Source organism: Acanthopagrus latus, chromosome 1 (genome assembly GCF_904848185.1).
Source record: "Acanthopagrus latus isolate v.2019 chromosome 1, fAcaLat1.1, whole genome shotgun sequence".
Taxonomy (NCBI): Eukaryota; Metazoa; Chordata; class Actinopteri; order Spariformes; family Sparidae; genus Acanthopagrus; species Acanthopagrus latus.
In genome coordinates this window covers 818,973-836,898 of record NC_051039.1, presented here as the reverse complement: position 1 = coordinate 836,898, position 17,926 = coordinate 818,973, and the positions used below count along the sequence as shown (strand labels likewise).

The window sequence follows — 17,926 nt, the reverse complement described above, 5'->3', positions numbered from 1 at the left end:
CTCTCTACTCAGGACGCGCCAGAACCATCGCCGTTGTTCCTGCACTGATTACTGTTATTTTGAAAACCTTGAGTACATGTTCCGGATTATACTTTTATTTTGAAATCCTTCAGTACATGTTCCGGATTATACTTTTATTTTGAAATCCTTGAATACATGTTCCGGATTATACTTTTATTTTGAAATCCTTGGGTACATATTCCGGATTGTACTTTTACTTTGGAATCTCTCAGTACATGTCGTGCTTTTACTTTGAAATCTCTCAGTATATGTTGTACTTTTATTTTGAATCTTTCAGTATATGTTGTTCTTTTACTTTGAAATCTCTCAGTACATGTTGTACTTTTATTTTGAAATCCTTGCGTACATGTACTTTTACTTTGGTGTTTAGTAAACACCGGAAGTGCTTGTTGTTTTCTGCAGCAGCTGATCTCCATCAACATACCCAGATGTTACAAAATAAAAGACTTCCGGGTGGACGCAGCTGAGGAGGATGCTGGGATATTTTTAGGGTGACGATGATGAGGATGAGGATGGCGGGAAGGAGGAGCTCTGCTGTGACGTCACAGTTTGTTCTCGCTCCGCATTGCTGCTGTTTGACCTGATCAACCACCGGAAGCTGCTGGAAAGCTTTTTACTTTCACACCTCTCCTGTCTTCTTCCTCCTCGTCGTCTTCCTCCTCTTCCTCTTCCTCCCTCTATCTCTCCCTCTTTGTCTCCATGCGGGACTCTCTCCTGCACCGACGCAGACACCGGGCCTTCCTGTAGCCGCCGCCCCGGCCTCCCTCTGCCTCCCGCCGGCGGAGCCTCCCAGCCGAGCCCCGCTGAGGTGGCCTGGTGCCCGGGGACAGATGCTGTAGAGCAGCCGGCGGAGGAGATGCTTGTTCCGGACTGAAGCGAGCAGAACGCCGCGGAGGAGAGCAGGAAGATGTCCGGCAGGATGCCTCTGACCCCGGTGAGCGAGAGGGAGTCCGAACAGGTAGAGAGGCTCCGATTATTGATTATTGATGACTGACTGTGACTCATGGGGCTGATTTCACTCTGGATCAACGTGCACGAGCTTTATTATCGATGCTGTTCGATTAGTTCACTTGATTTTTTACTTTACTAATGATTTTATTCTGAAGTTACTGTGTTTGTCTTTTATTTTGAAAGGAGTGAAAATAGTTAAAGGTTCAGTCTGTAGTTTAAAGGAGCAGTCTGTAGATTAAAGGTTCAGTCTGTAGTTTAAAGGTTCAGTCTGTAGGTTAAAGGAGCAGTCTGTAGATTAAAGGAGCAGTCTGTAGATTAAAGGTTCAGTCTGTAGTTTAAAGGAGCAGTCTGTAGGTTAAAGGCTCAGTCTGTAGATTAAAGGTTCAGTCTGTAGGTTAAAGGTTCAGTCTGTAGATTAAAGGTTCAGTCTGTAGTTTAAAGGAGCAGTCTGTAGATTAAAGGCTCAGTCTGTAGTTTAAAGGTTCAGTCTGTAGATTAATTGGGTTTGTGTTATAACCTCATTAATATTGTAAAGATTAAAATATAACCAAATATAGATATAAAATGTATGAGTTTGAATTCCCTCTGCAGAACTTCACAGTGCCCCTTTTTAGATGAATAATTAACAAAAGATAAGTACGACTCAGAAGCAAACTCAAACATCTCCGTGTGTTTATACTGTAAACTGTCAGAACAAAATCAGAGTCACTGTATTATTAATAACATTGTTAATAAAACAAAATATTTTTTTAAAAAGTGCTACTTTGACTCTGATACAGCAGTAATCTGTAGAGTAACGGTTAGGGTTTGTTTTGGATCACACAAAATCTACTGAACAGATTTCCACTTGGCCCAGAGTCGACCCCATTACCAGCTGGTGCTGATCCAGTTAGAGGGATGGACCCGGACATTTCCCTGAACATTTGAGGTTCAGAATTTATTCTACAGTTTGAATAATTTCTCAGGAAACACTCAGGTGCTTTGAGGTGACTGGTGTGTGTGAGTGGGAACACAAGTGGACTGATGGTGGAGGTATGCACTCTACTGACGGCCACTCTGCTGATATATTACGTGGCCTGTCTTCTGTGTGGCTCATGTAATACAGACTATATCAACAGTAATGATTAAAAGAACTCTGAACCTGAACGCAATCAGAACTGAACAGGTGGATCGGTGGTTCTGACTCAGGTGTAGGAACCCTGTTAGGTGTCGAGACAGTTCAGAACCAGTCAGTGTCAGAACCTGCTTCACACTCGAGCCTGTGCAGTGTAACTCGTGTGTTCGTGTCCTCAGTCTGAATCTTTGACCCGTCCGACGTTCAGCAGCTCCGCCGGCTCCTGCTGTCTGGATACTATTGATTGTTTCCCAGAATACACTGCAGCTGGTCGTATCAGGAGATGTGTTTAACTCTCAGTCGTCCAGGAGTCACATTTAAAGACACGGCGCCCCCCCCACCTCCCTCTGTGACCTCTGTGACCTTTGACCCCGTCACTGTGTCGTGTGCAGTCCATCACACTGAGACTGTGAAGCACATGAAGAAGAAGCAGTGTGAAATCAGCTGCTGGAGGCTTCCTCAGTCACCATGGCAACACACAGGATCACTATGGGATTCCAGCACCACCCCCTGAACTCTGACCTCTGACCTCCTGCTGTGTGTGTGTGTGTGTGTGTGTGTGTGTGTGTGTGTGTGTGTGTGTGTGTGTGTGTGTGTGTGTGTGTGTGTGTTGGGGGTTGGGTGGCAGGATAATGATCCTCCTGACTCATCCTGGTTAGCATCAAGGCTAATTAACATTAGTTTTAATGACAAGTGGTCGACTTTGTTGTCAGATCCTAAAGTTCACCTCTTGTGTCGCATCGCAGTGTGTAATAATATCTGTTTATGATATTGTCCAGAACGTTGGGCCCAAACAGAACAAAGAAAACCATGATTTTGTCTCTGAAGAACTCGTCCTGTCTGTCCAGTGTTTGCAGGACAGGATGGATGAAGGTGACTGATTGTACAGAGTCCTTACAGGTGTAGCTGACGAACCTGCTGTCACTGAGAGAAGAGACACATGATGATGATGATGAATGAAATAATGATTGAGTCACTGCAGGACGTGGACGTGAGCGTCAGGTGATCTGTTGTGGATAGATTGTAGAGTTCCAGTGGTTCTTGTTGTTCAGATCTCTGTGGTCTCTTTTCCCAGAGTCTCTAAATCAGCTGGTTAAAGAAAGATACGTTTATTTAGTTTTTCCTTTCACAAATGAAATCTGAACCAATAGAAATCCGTCTCTGTGGTGTCGCCGGGCTCTGCTGGGCCAACAGACCAGAGAGGAGGAGGACGTCTGCAGCTGCTGGAGTCTGTATACTGAACCATAAATAAAAAGAAGTTCCTGTTTTAAACTGCCGCTGTTTTCTTCCTAAGGAGGAACTGTTCATATTCAGACGGCAGGAAACAAAGTGTCTGTTAGTCTATGATCACGTCTGCTACATGTGTTGATCGCTTCAGCTAAATGATTTCATCTGATCAGTGGATCCAACTCTGACTCACAGATTTGTGCCGTCTGAGCAGGAGAAGAAATGAGTTGTGCCTGGAGTCTCGTGTCGTGACCTGAATATGATCTCCTGTAACTGACTGTTGTTCAGTCGGTGTTGAGTGTCAGCAGCGGTGCGTTGTGATGTCACGGTGTAACAGTAGAGGTGTTTTGTCGACTCCTCCGGCTGGTTCAGACGCTGTCGGACTGGTTTCCATCAGCTCTGGCTCCTCTGACAGCCACCGGTCAGCAGCACATTGTACACTTTGTTACTGTCGTCCTGGACTGAAGCCACAGCCAGAGTTGTCTGTGAGCTGTGGAGACATCCAGGTGTAAAGATGTGTAGTGATGAGATGAGCGGTCGTGCTTTCATGAAGAGAGTTCATGTTCAGTTCAGGCTTGTGAGAACAACTGAAAATCACCATGATTGAATGAGGTGCAGAAAACAGACGTGGAGGTGCTACGACCAGAGAGGTTAGCGTAGCTGCTGCTGTAGCATCAGTCTGTTCACCAGTGTGAGAAACAACACAAACAACACTGGATACTCTGTTTGAAACATGCGGGCGCCTTCAGAAAGTACCTGGCAGGTCATTGGCTGAACCGTCTGTCAAGGACTTACTTCAGCCAATCAGATGAACAGCAGCAAACAGCAGTTAGCGAGTGAAAACACACGTCAGTGTGGTTCTTTGCTCTAGTTCTGATGCTAGCAGCTACGCTAACTTCCTGATGAGCCGCCATTGTTAATGTTTTCAAAAACCGTTGCTTCTGTCGCTGGTCGCAGCAGTTGAACCAAGTCTGTAGCTGCAGGCAGAGATCCAGGAGAAGATGTTAAACCTGCTCCTGGTGCTGGCAAGTTTAGATTGAGTTTATTTGGGTTAACAAACAGTTTATTAACTCCAAACCACAAAGGAAACACAAAAAAACAAATCCACATCCTCCAAAAACAGTCCTCTGGTGTTTTCACTGAGCAGTGAAGATCAGTCTCATGTGTTAGAAGACAATCTTTATCTGACTCCTTCCATGTGACGAGGATTCAAACCATTTAGTTACTCCTGCATCCTGAGTCATGTTCAGTTTCCCTCTGAAGCAGATGTGCAGTTCAGTGTGACTGAAGATCGTCAAAGTGTTCATTATGAATGTTTTTCTGTCTCTTTCAGCCAAAGACTTCAGACGGCCTCCCTGAGCCTCCAGTTCCACCCACCAAATCATCGAGCCGCCACAGTCTGCCGCCATGTCGCAGCTCCGTGGCCTCCGTCACCGACGAACAGCCGCACGTTGGCAACTACCGCCTGCTGAAAACTATCGGCAAGGGCAACTTCGCCAAAGTCAAACTGGCCCGACACACACTGACCGGCCGAGAGGTGAGAACACCACGCAGAGTCCATCCTCAAACAGTCGCTGCTAACAGACGCTGCTAACAGACGCTGCTAACAGTCGCTGCTAACAGACGCTGCTAACAGACGCTGCTAACAGTCGCTGCTAACAGTCGCTGCTAACAGACGCTGCTAACAGACTCTGCTAACAGACGCTGCTAACAGTCGCTGCTATCAGACGCTGCAAACAGTCGCTGCTAACAGACGCTGCTAACAGTCGCTGCTAACAGTCGCTGCTAACAGACGCTGCTAACAGACGCTGCTAACAGTCACTGCTAACAGACTCTGCTAACAGACGCTGCTAACAGATGCTGCTAACAGACTCTGCTAACAGTCGCTGCTAACAGACGCTGCTAACAGACGCTGCTAACAGTCACTGCTAACAGACGCTGCTAACAGATGCTGCTAACAGATGCTGCTAACAGACTCTGCTAACAGACGCTGCTAACAGACGCTGCTAACAGTCGCTGCTAACAGACGCTGCTAACAGTCGCTGCTAACAGACGCTGCTAACAGACTCTGCTAACAGACGCTGCTAACAGACGCTGCTAACAGACGCTGCAAACAGTCGCTGCTAACAGACGCTGCTAACAGACGCTGCTAACAGACGCTGCTAACAGACTCTGCTAACAGATGCTGCTAACAGATGCTGCTAACAGATGCTGCTAACAGACTCTGCTAACAGTCGCTGCTAACAGACGCTGCTAACAGTCACTGCCAACAGACTCTGCTAACAGATGCTGCTAACAGATGCTGCTAACAGACTCTGCTAACAGTCGCTGCTAACAGACGCTGCTAACAGTCACTGCCAACAGACTCTGCTAACAGATGCTGCTAACAGACTCTGCTAACAGTCGCTGCTAACAGACGCTGCTAACAGACGCTGCTAACAGTCACTGCTAACAGACGCTGCTAACAGATGCTGCTAACAGATGCTGCTAACAGACTCTGCTAACAGTCGCTGCTAGCAGTTGCTGATGTTGATGGAGCTCCACTGCTTTACTGGAGTCACATTGTAACACAGAACTGTTTCTCAGATATCAGTATTAAAATAATATCTGTCCCGTCCTGAGGTTTAATCTCTTCATGTGTGACTCTGATTATTAAAATACTTACTTAATCTTGTTTTGGAGCAAAGTCAAGAAGCATCACACATCCTGAGACTCTGTCATCTCAGGCGGGTCAAATCTGCTGCAAACGTTACAACCGGCAGCTTCAGGATGAATTATTGATGCTGCCTACGTCAGCTGTGTGTGTGTGTGTGTGTGTGTGAGAGAGAGAGAGACGATTTCCACTTATTTAAAGAATCATTTCCTGAGAGGAGCCGTCCAATCAGCAGCCCTGTGTGTCTCTGGACGGTGGAGGAAGTTTCCAGCTCACATGTTTTGCTCCGGCTGCGCTCCGTTTTAAACTCCTTGATCATCTTTAAATCAGTTTCTGGACTCGAGCCTGAGTCAAACCTTCATCCTGCTGACTCAGTGTTTTCCTGTAAAACACTCTTCATTCGCTCTTTGTTTTGATCCTTAAAGTGCTTAAAAATCTGCACATGCAATAGGTACACAGATGTTTGATGACAGATTGCTGAATAATATTAATTAGATAAAGGTGATTGAAAGTGTCTGAGCAGCACTCACTCTACCATCAGATATTAGGATAATTATCTTATGTTGCCTACTGATACAAACGTCCTCCAGCAGACGAGTTTAGAAACCTGATCTGGAGTTTCATGACATCATCAGGATGTTTCTGTGTCGTCTCTTCCTGCAGGTCGCCATCAAGATCATCGACAAGACTCAGCTGAACCCCACCAGTCTGCAGAAGGTACGCTGTCGTCTGACCTCCATGTGCATCACTGTGATGTAAATGACATGTTAACCACAGCAGATGTTTGTGAACACAATGTCTGCTTCAACTGATCCAACCACTGAGCTGACAGCTGCAACATCACCAGACTCCATTAACAAATGTGTCAGTTTAGTGAGTTGTTGAGTTGGAGACACTTTACAAACTCTGTGAAACTCTGTCTCTGACTCATTCTGCATTATCTGGACCTTCTTAATTCAGCAAATGTTCTACATGAACTTCTTTCTGTCTTTGACATGGAGTCTGTCTGTCTCAGTGATGGACGGGTTTGTTTCTATGGCTATGACACTGTTGATTGACGTTCCCTCTGACCAATTAGGGACGGACTCCATCGGGTCCAAGAGCTTCTGATGTGACCTCTTGTCATCATGTCAGTGTTTATATGACGTCTAAGAAAATCTCTTTCTCTGCAGCTTTTCAGAGAGGTCAGCGTGATGAAGATCCTCAACCACCCAAACATCGGTGAGTCTGCAGCTCCTCCTCCTCCTCCTCTTCCTCCTCCTCCTCCTCCAGTAGAGCTCACTATATGTTTTTGCTGCTGTTTTTCAGTGAAGCTGTTTGAGGTGATTGAGACAGACAAAACTCTGTACCTGGTGATGGAGTACGCCAGCGGAGGTAAGAGCAGCTCACATGAGCAGTGACGTCATTCAAAGATTTGATTCTCCAGCTGAGGTGTCACACATCTGCTCACCTGTCCGTCCGTCTGTCTGTCTATGTTTCTTCAGGTGAAGTCTTTGATTACCTGGTTGCTCACGGACGAATGAAGGAGAAGGAGGCCAGAGCCAAGTTTCGCCAGGTGAGATTATTTCATGTCTGCGTGCCTCTCGGGGCCTCAGTATCCCAGAATCCTCTGTGTGTCCTAGTCTGTGGTCTTGTGGTGCGTTCAGGGGATCTCTATCCACTCGTTAGTCGGAGGTTTTTGAGATGCGCGCTGGTCTGACAGTGGAGACACACCCTGTCCACCAGCAGCATGACCTCAGCATGTGGCTCATCATCATCATCGTCTTCGTCATAATAATAGTTTTTTCTCCTTCTTCTTCTGTATCAGATTGTCTCAGCTGTGGAGTATTGTCATCAGAAGAGGATTGTGCACAGAGACCTCAAGGTACACACACACACACACACACACACACACACACACACACACACACACACTTTTGTTGTATATTTATATTTTCCCACAGACAAACACTGAGTATGTTCTTACAGCTGGTATCAGATTCTTCTGCTCCTCCCTTCAGACAGTACTACAGTTTTATTTAAAGCACAACACTGGCCGTTACTGTGAAAGAGTACTTTTGTACTTCCTGCCTTGTGATCTTGAGGTTAATTATTTTCGTTCTCTACATATTTCTGTCTCCGTCGTGCCGTCTGAGGATCAGTGATGACTGAATGTTTGCTGCTGTGTGACTGATGAGGTCCGTTTGTTCTGTGAATATGAACGTGTGTCTCAGGCCGAGAACCTTCTGCTGGATGCCGACATGAACATTAAGATCGCCGACTTCGGCTTCAGTAACGAGTTCACGCTGGGCAGCAAGCTGGACACGTTCTGCGGATCTCCGCCTTACGCTGCTCCTGAACTCTTCCAGGTGAGCTCTCGGCTCCGCCCACCACACCTGCACAGCGACCACACACAGTCGTGTTTCAGTCCGACCATCCAGAACTTCATCAGAACCTCCGACTGGTTCAACACGTAACAATATTCCGGATCTGACAAGTTTAAACTGTGTTCAACTGTTAAAAGGGAGGAAGTGACATCATATTCAAACACAACTTTATTGATTCAGGTGGAAGTGCAACTATAGAATAATGCACGAATGTACAAATGGAATACATGTAGGTTAGAATTCATTATATTTAAAATGTTTCTATATACGTTCTTCTTTGTCGTCTTCCTCTCCTCCTCCTCCTCCTCCTCCTCCAGGACAGTGAAGTGTGTTGTTGTTGTTAGAAACCAGTGGGCTGCTGGGTAATGTAGTTCTGTAACCCTGCAGGGAAAGAAGTATGATGGGCCAGAGGTGGACGTTTGGAGTCTGGGAGTGATTCTGTACACGCTGGTCAGCGGCTCGCTGCCCTTCGACGGACAGAACCTGAAGGTACCATTATAGAAAACTATGTCAACACAGCTCTTTATCATAGATCCTTTATTGATTTATTTGTGAAGAGGGTTCACTCTGGACAGATTTAAGAAACAAGCTTAATTTCTGTCTTTGCTGTTTATTTTTGTTGAATATTATTTGAACTAGTCAGAAAGACGGCAGGATGAAGTCGAGCTGTTGTTATAAATTAACATTTTTTTTGACAAGTTTGAAAATGTAAATGACAGGAAACACTTGACACACACGTGTGTTTCATAAGACAGGTGTGCAGGAGAGGGACGCGTAGATCATTTGAAGAGTTTGTTCGAAGAAGAGAAGCCATCTTGAATGTTGAATGTCTGTGACCCTGCACACAATCACAGTCATCCACTGAGATCTAGATTAATAACAAACAGCAGCTTCCTACCTGAGAGTGAGCGTACCGAGGCCGCATGGAGCTAAAGAAGCAAAACATCTGAAGGTCCCAAAGGCTCAACCACAAAGGAAAAGTGGAAGAAAGCAAGAAAAGATAAATATGTTTCATGAATTTTCATATTTGATTTACATTCTGCTATTAAACTGACAATGGCAGAGTCGTCAGTGCTGAACAAATCAATAATCTCTGGATTTTGAGAGTCGTAACAAACCTAACGATGAACTGTTGGATGATGAGAAGCTGCGTGACTCAGTGACACAGAACAAATCTCATTATCTCACAGCTTGTGATGTAAAGACAAAGCATGTGATGCTTTTAACCCTGAGTGTGATGTCAGAGGAAAATGGCCACCGTGTAAATATGGTCTGTGGTTAGCTCAGCAGCTAATGCTAACACCCGACATGCTAACATGTGTGTGTAGGAGCTGAGGGAGCGTGTCCTCAGAGGAAAGTACCGGATCCCGTTCTACATGTCGACTGACTGTGAGAACCTGCTGAAGAAGCTGCTGGTCCTGAACCCGGGGAAACGAGGCAGTCTGCAGGTAAATCCACTGTCGGAGAGTCAAACCACCAACCTATTATCATTATGAAGCCACGCTGATCTGAGGTTAACTGGCCAGGATTGTTGTGTGAAATGTTCCTTTAATGTCAGCTGTCTGTGTGTTTCTCAGCAAATCATGAAGGATCGATGGATGAACGTCGGCTACGAGGAGAAGGAGCTGAAATCCTACAACGAACCAGAACAAGACTTTAATGACCTCAAACGCATCGGTCAGACACACACACAGACACGCACACATTTTATTAAGCTGTGGTGATGTGGACGTATTTTTGAACTGTCTCCTCAGGATTATATTTTCTATATTTTGTTCAACATTTCTTGGTATTTGTTTATTTACCAGTTATCGTCACAGACTTGCAGTTCATGCTTTTTAACTCTCTTTACACTTGATGCCGTCCTCCTCTGTTTAATGATATTTATTAACACGACAAGTTAAACTCCTCTTATGTAAAACAGTAAACAGTAAACCTGAATCTCAGGATTACATTTAGTACATTTGTTGGACATTCTTGTCGAAAAGCCTCGGAGAGTTAGCTAGTGTTAACATGTTGATATCAGCATTTAGCTCAAAGAACCACTGTATTCACGAGTGCAAGTCTTGATCCTGTGTTTTTCTGACCAATCAGAGCTGATGGGGACGATGGGCTTCCCTCAGGAGGAAGTGATGAAAGCACTCGAGGGTCAGAAATACAACGAGGTGACGGCGATATACCTGCTGCTGGGGAGGAAATCTGCCGAGGTTTGTTCTCTCACATTAACTCTTCAGTCAAATCTCTGTCTCCTCCAGGATTCAGACGGACATCAGATTCATGTCTGTTTCCAGGACGGGTCAGGACATGTTTAGCCTAGCTTAGCACAAAGTCTGGAACTGAACTGCTAGCCTAGCTCCATCAAAACCCTGAAGAATCATCTCCACAGAGGTCAATTTCCAAACTGTCCTGTCTGTAACTGATCCAGTCTCCTACCCACAATCCCCTGCTGTGTGTCTCTCCTCCAGTTTGAGGGCAGTGCATCTTTGTCCAGCAGTAACCTGCTTCAAAGGTCGCGACCCACCAGCGACCTCAACGGCTCCAGTCAGTCACCTGCCCACTCTCGCAACGTATCGACCAATCAGAAGCAGCGGCGGTTCAGCGACCATGGTGAGTTTCTGTCAATGAGAGAGTTGTTCTGTGTGCAAACACAAACTGTGTATTCAGGTGGAGAAATCAGAGAAAATGGGCTTAAGTTCTGGCATAAGCAACAAAATTGAGCAGGTTGAACGCAATTCAGATTTCAATCGAGAGGCCAAGAAGCTCACCTCTGCAACTGATAAGCTTCATCATCAATAACATCAATATGGCCCCTGAAAACTCGCTCTCGCCTGAATTGTGCTTTTGATAAAATCCTCTAGCAGTGCCAAAGCTGCTATAGTACCATGAGAGCAATAACAAACAGCTACAGCCCTTATATAGAGCTGGTTAAAGGAGCTGACAACAGGCACAGCTGACTGTATTCTTACTGATCATAGTGAAGGTTTTTAAACTATAGATGTGATCCTGACAGTAAAATGTCACAACATCACACTCATCAGGCTGAAAAGACTGCTGCGTGCTACACCTGGTGTTAAAGTTGTGTATGCACATCCTGCCTCAGCTGTGTGTATGTGTGGTTTATACATTTGGCTGCTGGTCTCTTTGTATTAGACTAATATCTGGATAACGTCTTTGTACGCTCTCTGTCTTGTGTCTCAGTGGCGCCCTCCATCCCCCCGCCTGTCTCCTACACCAAGCGTGGTCATGCCAACAGCGTAGAGAGCGACAGGAAGGAAGAGCCGGCCTCACCCGTGGGCGCTCCAGACCGCAGGAGGTCAGCGACAGCCTCAGGGGTGAGAGGATCCAGATTGTGGTCTAAAGCAGGTCCTGGTACAGACACTAGTTTAAACAAGGGCCAAGGCCAAACATGATTCATCTGCTCACTGAGGGACAGGTTCAGGTTCCTTTATTTGTACCTGTTAATAGATTTGGTTTGCAGTAGAAGACAAGTTCTTTTTTATATAATTCTCTTTTTAATTGTAACTGCAGTGCCTTTATTACATCAGCAGATTCAACTGTAAACCTGCGTCAGGTTATAAACATTTTTCAGGAACAAAAAGCTTCTGAAGTCGTTGTTGGCGATAAATTGTGTCACATTAATTAAGACACTTTATTTGTCATTAAATAAATGTCTTAAAGCTTTTCAATATCTTCAGATATGTGTCTAGCTGAAAATGTACTCCTCAATTGTCTCATGCTAGTTTATCCAGATTAAAGTGTGAATCCACATGTACATGACCCAGAATACAGAAAGTTACATCTACTCTGTTAAAGATTAAATGCCTCCTATGGCCATGACCTTTATGCACATTTTACAACAACACTGACAAGCGACAAACATAATAAAACATGACGAATGTTTTAGTGGCTCCACTGAACAGCTTCATTGAAGACCAGACTGACAGCAGCTTCACTCCTCTCTCTGCACCCACACAGGAGGCGTTCACGGAAAGGTTTGTGCGTAGTTCACCTGGGCTTGTGACAGCGTTCAAACAAATGCTGCCCCTGAGGCTCCATACATAAAAAAACAGATGTTCTATGACATTATGTCTCAGTAACAAAAGTCTGGATGTTAGTTCAGCTCCTCCAAGGATGAATCTTTTACTTTTCAACGTCTCCATTATTGTTCCTCTTGCGCTCCTGTCAGGACAAACTGTACATGTTGTATCTGTAATGACCACTGCAGCCTCTGGGAGGCGCTGACAACCCTTCATCCTGTCTGTTGACTGTGTGTGTGGCAGAGCATAACTCGGAGGAACACGTATGTTAACGACAGGACGAGCACTGATCGCCACTCAGTTGCTGTTACCAATGGGAAAGACAGCAGGTGAGAGGAATTCTGGGAGATTTCATTGATCACGTGCTGTTAGTCACAAGGTCAGTAACTAATCTGTGTGTGGTTCAGTCTACCTGAGGTACCTGCAGCATCCCCCTCCCCATCGCCGGGGGCAACCATCTCCTCCACACGCCCACGTCATGTCAAGTCCATGTCTGCGTCAGGACATCCCATGAAGTCCTGCCTGCCTCCGATTGATGACAACGCAGAGTATCAGAGGTGAATCAAGAGAACCTTCTGTTCTTGCAGCTGTGAAACATTTTATCTAGTTAACTCCAACCTCCCCTCCCCCTCAGCTCCCCCCAGCAGCCTCCATCATCACCCTCAGCCTTCAGCATCACCAGCAGCAGCACCACGCCGGACCGTACCCGCTTCCCCCGCGGATCCTCCAGCCGCTCCACCTTCCATGGCGCTCAGCTGAGAGACCGACGTCCTGCCACCTACAACGGCCCACCGGCCTCGCCCAGCCTGTCGCAGCACACCACCTCATCGCTGGCCTCGCCCCGCCGTGGCACCTCCACCTCCCTCATCGGCAAGATCACTTCCAAGTTTGCGCGCAGGTTGGTGGAAAGCGTTGTGTTCACAATGTAGGAAACTTACACTGTAAAAGCTCAGTAGCAGCTTCTCTTTCAGAGACAGAACAGCTGTAACAGGAACTGTTGTCTGTAGTTGACAGATATCTCAGTCCTGAACACACTCAACCAAAACATCTCAATAGAGAGAAATAAGAAAATCTGTTTTGAGTCATTTGGGAGAACTGGCCCTTTGACACAGTGTTCCTAAATAGTCAAAGATGCTTTGACTATGAATGAGCTGGTTAACGTTGTCGGTTTGTGGGGTTTCTTTCCTCCAGGAGTTTATCAGGTGAACCCAAAGAGGAGTGCCGGGACTCCAAGCCTCGCTCTCTGCGCTTCACCTGGAGCATGAAGACCACCTCGTCCATGGAGCCGGGGGACATGATGAAGGAGATCCGGAGGGTTCTGGACGCCAACAACTGTGACTACGAGCAGCGCGAGCGCTATTCACTGTTCTGCGTGCACGGCGACGCCCGACAGGACAGTCTGGTCCAGTGGGAGATGGAGGTGTGCAAGCTGCCCCGCCTCTCACTAAATGGTGTGCGGTTCAAAAGGATCTCTGGCACGTCCATCGCCTTCAAAAACATCGCCTCCAAAGTCGCCAACGAGCTCAGGCTGTGAACGACTTCCTGTTATTATCATTGAAAACTGCATGGAGAATAACTCTGCTCCTCCTCTTCACAGAGGGACACCCCACCAGGTGACGGTGGTGATCTTGTGTTCAGCACTACCCCTCGCTAACTGCTGTATGACTCTAAGAAAATACACCTTATTATACTCACCACACTTACTATTTAATGTTATCACTAAATGTTTGCCAGTGAAACCAAATATTAAACAGCTGACAGCAGATAATCAGCAGGTTGAGGCTCAGAACAAACGCAGAGTGCCGTTGCTCCGTTTGTTTGTTAAAATGAATCCAGATGTCACTACCTGCTGGAGGGAGGCTTCATGCTCTTCTCACTGTTCACATGCACTTCAGATCTTCAGAATCCTTGAACACTGAACAAGCTGAGAACGGCCTTGTCTGCTTTGTTTGTCATCTCATTATCTTGAGGAAACAACAGACACATTTTTTGACATGTTGAGATAATTTATCTAGAAAACAACTTAAGTGGAGGGAAAGGAGTTCTGATCTGAATGATCTGATCAGAAAGTTCTCTCTAACCTGTCAAAAAGCCATCTATGCACGCTGGCCTGGCACTGCTGGTTTCTGATCAGCAAAATAAGAAACAAAATGAAACAGCTGTTCGTGTTGCTGTGATAACATGTTGAATATCTCGAGATATTAAAGCTTGTTTCCTGGAGATAATGAAATGCATAACTCATGATCTCAAGATATCAGGCATTAAAAAAAGTTGCAATCATGGCCTCAGATTCAGTCGACATGATGAAACATGGTCGACTTTATCAGGTCAAAGGGACCACAGCTGATTCAGCATTGTTGGATGGGCTGACCAGTCTGCATGTGAAAGTTTCTGTAAGCAGCAGTGTGTCCGGGTTCTGGAGTTCTGATGTCACTGCAGTGCACGTCAACATATTCTTCAATGTTTCTCTTTAACCTGGTCGTGAACACTAATCTGGTCTCTGGAGTGCAAGTAAACAGTGAAACGTTACCTCGGCTCTACCTGTGCAGCTCCCACGCTACAGCACCAGAACAGATCGCTGTCCGTGTCACCTCGATTATCCACAAACATCTGTCTCTGAACTTTACTCATTGCTTTGCTCGCTCCACCTCATGAGGCTTGAAGCCATGTGCTGGTAGCTGTGACGTGCTGATATGGATCCCACTTATTTTCCAGCCCTATCCCGACTGTGATTGGTTGCCTCTGTTGGTTGCAGATCCGGCCTGACTATGGGTTAACAGTTTGAGTCTAACACAGCAGCTGGTTATGTCTGATTTCCTGGATTATGAGCTGTGGTTCTTCTCCAGGAAACACTCCGACCTCCTTGCTCACCGTCTTGTTCAAGCCAGCTGGCTAATGCTTGTCTGTTTTGTGATGTGATTTAACAGTGAACTCATCAAACCCCTGAATGCCTTGACTGACGGTTTGCAGACAACAATGGCAGCTCCTCCAGACGTTAGCCTAGCGTGATAGCATCCTTTTCTCGTTAAAGAGATGTTTTTGCTCTATACAAGTTTGATTTACTATCTGGCTCCGCTCTCCTACTGGGGATCTGATTGGTTGAAATCAGCCTGTGATAGACAGATGGTTCATCAAATCAGCTGTCAGTGTCACCGTCAAACGGAGTCTAGCGACGTGTTACCAGATCGTTCTGTGTAATCTGGTGCATCAGATTATCAGTTTGCTGCCTCGACCTTGTCTGTTAGAGACCCTGCCAGTCAGTTAGCCGGACAGAAAACATGAGTGTATCAAACCCTTTGGACTCTGTGCACTCGGCACATTACATGTTAGTGTTGATTAAACAGACCAGCTGTCACATTTGTGCGAGCACACAGGATGAGGTGCTCAGAATCACAACAGGTTCTAGTGAGGTTCCTCTCTGGCTCATGTTAGCGTAGCATCATTCTACCTCGGGTTAAGGCAAACACTAAAAACAACATGTAAACGGTTTTCTGCCCTGGATCTCGGATGTCCTCCAGCTACAGTCGCACTGCTGCCTCCAACTCGAATCGGTGAATATTTTCTGATGTTGACGACTGCGCTGTCAGCAAGTTTTCCTCTCAGCTTTATTTTTGCTGATGAGAGTTGCACAGCCTACAGTCGAGGTAACGAGTCATGAAATGTGTTCAGCAATCAGGTAGTGAACATCCTCTCTGTTGATGCCTGCGACCTCTGACCTCCTGAAGCAGTAAGCCCTTTCACTCCCCGCTGACTGATGTTAATATTATTGCAATAATACTGGAGCTCTTGGTACTAATGTGCAAACTCAATGACCATCAAGTGGTTCAAACACAAACTGTAAAGCTCCTTAAATCTTTTTACACATTTACAGCTGACAGAACAGAATGTGTTTTTGTTATTTTAGCTGACTTATTGTTGCTGTATAAAACGATACCTGTCCAGGTGAATATGTGCAGGTACAGTATTGATTAGTTGTGGTTTGTGTACAAAGTCTTTTTATTTGGTCCACATTGTCTTCTTTCTCTTTTTGTTTTCCACCACTAAAATGTTCTTTTTTTCTTATATTTTAAGGCTTTTAGCAGTGAGATAAACCAGAAACACACAGCTGAGAGGTGCAACTTCAATTTCAGGCTTTGGATTCACAAAAAAAACAGAAAACCACCAGACTGATACTTCAAGGGACGATTCCAGCAGATATTCAGCTTCATTCGTTGATGATGGAATTGTCCTTTGAGCCTGTTCATTGCTGTTTGCTGGTAGATTAACTAATTTCTGTATCTATTGCACCACTTAATGCCTTCTGAATGTACTGCTGTATTTCTGATGCGTTCACTTGCACCAGAGGAAATCAGCAGTTTGATGTTTTTCATTTTTTTTCTCAAATTTTTTTCTGTATATGTTGAGTTTTTTCTCACTACCCACTGATCAGAAACATCTCCAAAGACGTCTTTGATGATGTTGAAAAGACTCACTGAGGAGCCACAATGAACGTCTTTGTGACGTCATTACATGGTTCAACTTGAAAGATTTTATGATGTAATGTTAAACGTCTTTTCAACTTCAGTCGCAGACATCTAAAGAACTTCTTGTGGTTCAAAATTAAAGTTTTTATGATGCCAAATTTAACTAAAAACTACAGTGAGGATTCAAACCCTGGACCTCGACCTCAGGAGCTGCATGAGGTGTGAACTTAACCAGGAGAGCTGCTCATCAGATGTATTAAATACCATGTTTTGTCCTTCCAACCTTGACACATAAGTCTACCTGACCAAACATAATATTTGATAAGATAATAAGATGATGTGTAACTCTGCTGTTAAATTTCAAGCCTCATACAGCTACTGAGGATGAGACCCGGGTTCAGAACCACCCTGTAGATTTCTGCTGTCATATAAATTCAGTTTTTAACCACAAGTTATTTAGACGTCTGTGACTGAAGTTAAAAAGATGTCTAACATTACAGTGTGAAACCTTTAATATCGAACCCGCTCTCCGGTGGACAGTGTTTCATCATCGCTGAAGATGTTGAATAGAAGTCTTGGAGATGTTTCTGCTCAGTAGATAATCTCTGGCTGCACATCAACAGAGACATTAACCAGCTCTACTTGTCTCTGTAGTGTCGAGGTCCTGAGGGTTCAATGTGCAATGGTTCTCCATCATTACTGAAACTTGAGAACACTTTGTACTGTATGTTGTAGCACTTAAAACCAGGAAGGGAACAACCAATGCAAATCCTGCATCCTCGTCTGACGGGGACGAGACAGGTGAGGATGTCTGAACATGGCGATGCCTTCAAGTCACGTGGGAAGACTGTAAATCTGAGCCTCTTACTTGAAAATAGCCTTCACCTCAGCTTTCAGATAGTGATGTGTTCCAGGTGACCGACTGATTCGTCAGGCTTGTCATTAACAGGAGAGTAGCAGAAGTCCAGTGTAGCCATGATGGATTTAAATAAAAACCACACAATTAAACCTTTTTCAGCATTTGGTGTCATTTTAAGATCACAGTGTTGAGTTGTATTAGATGCCTCTGAGTATTAATAATATTGGACTGTTTT

The 17,926-nt window shown here is 45.2% G+C and overlaps 1 protein-coding gene across 4 annotated transcripts; it reads left to right on the top strand.

The window, feature by feature from the left end:
- The first annotated feature begins 421 nt into the window (after positions 1 to 421).
- mark1 (MAP/microtubule affinity-regulating kinase 1) lies at positions 422 to 17,845 on the top strand. Of its 4 annotated transcripts, none has more exons than XM_037105829.1 (18): positions 435 to 979; positions 4,647 to 4,850; positions 6,630 to 6,683; positions 7,139 to 7,187; positions 7,275 to 7,340; positions 7,451 to 7,521; positions 7,774 to 7,830; positions 8,180 to 8,314; positions 8,720 to 8,821; positions 9,661 to 9,780; positions 9,910 to 10,009; positions 10,427 to 10,539; positions 10,798 to 10,939; positions 11,531 to 11,664; positions 12,613 to 12,698; positions 12,777 to 12,926; positions 13,004 to 13,267; positions 13,561 to 17,845. In XM_037105829.1, the coding sequence occupies exons 1-18, from the start codon at positions 929 to 931 to the stop codon at positions 13,901 to 13,903; spliced, it is 2,241 nt and encodes a 746-aa protein (XP_036961724.1). In that variant the 5' UTR covers positions 435 to 928; the 3' UTR covers positions 13,904 to 17,845. The 4 variants fall into 4 exon arrangements, with proteins under 4 accessions (XP_036961748.1, XP_036961724.1, XP_036961734.1 ...); XM_037105839.1 differs by having other exon boundaries at positions 437 to 955; XM_037105845.1 differs by lacking the exon at positions 435 to 979 and adding an exon at positions 4,138 to 4,338.
- Positions 17,846 to 17,926: the final 81 nt, after the last annotated feature.

Coding starts and splice junctions, on each gene's coding strand:
- mark1 (XM_037105829.1), top strand. CDS start 929: ATGTCCGGCAGGATGCCTCTGACCCCGGTGAGCGAGAGGGAGTCCGAA. Junction 9,781..9,909: donor GGAAACGAGGCAGTCTGCAG/GTAAATCCACTG, acceptor TGTGTTTCTCAG/CAAATCATGAAGGATCGATG. Junction 10,940..11,530: donor GCGGCGGTTCAGCGACCATG/GTGAGTTTCTGT, acceptor CTTGTGTCTCAG/TGGCGCCCTCCATCCCCCCG.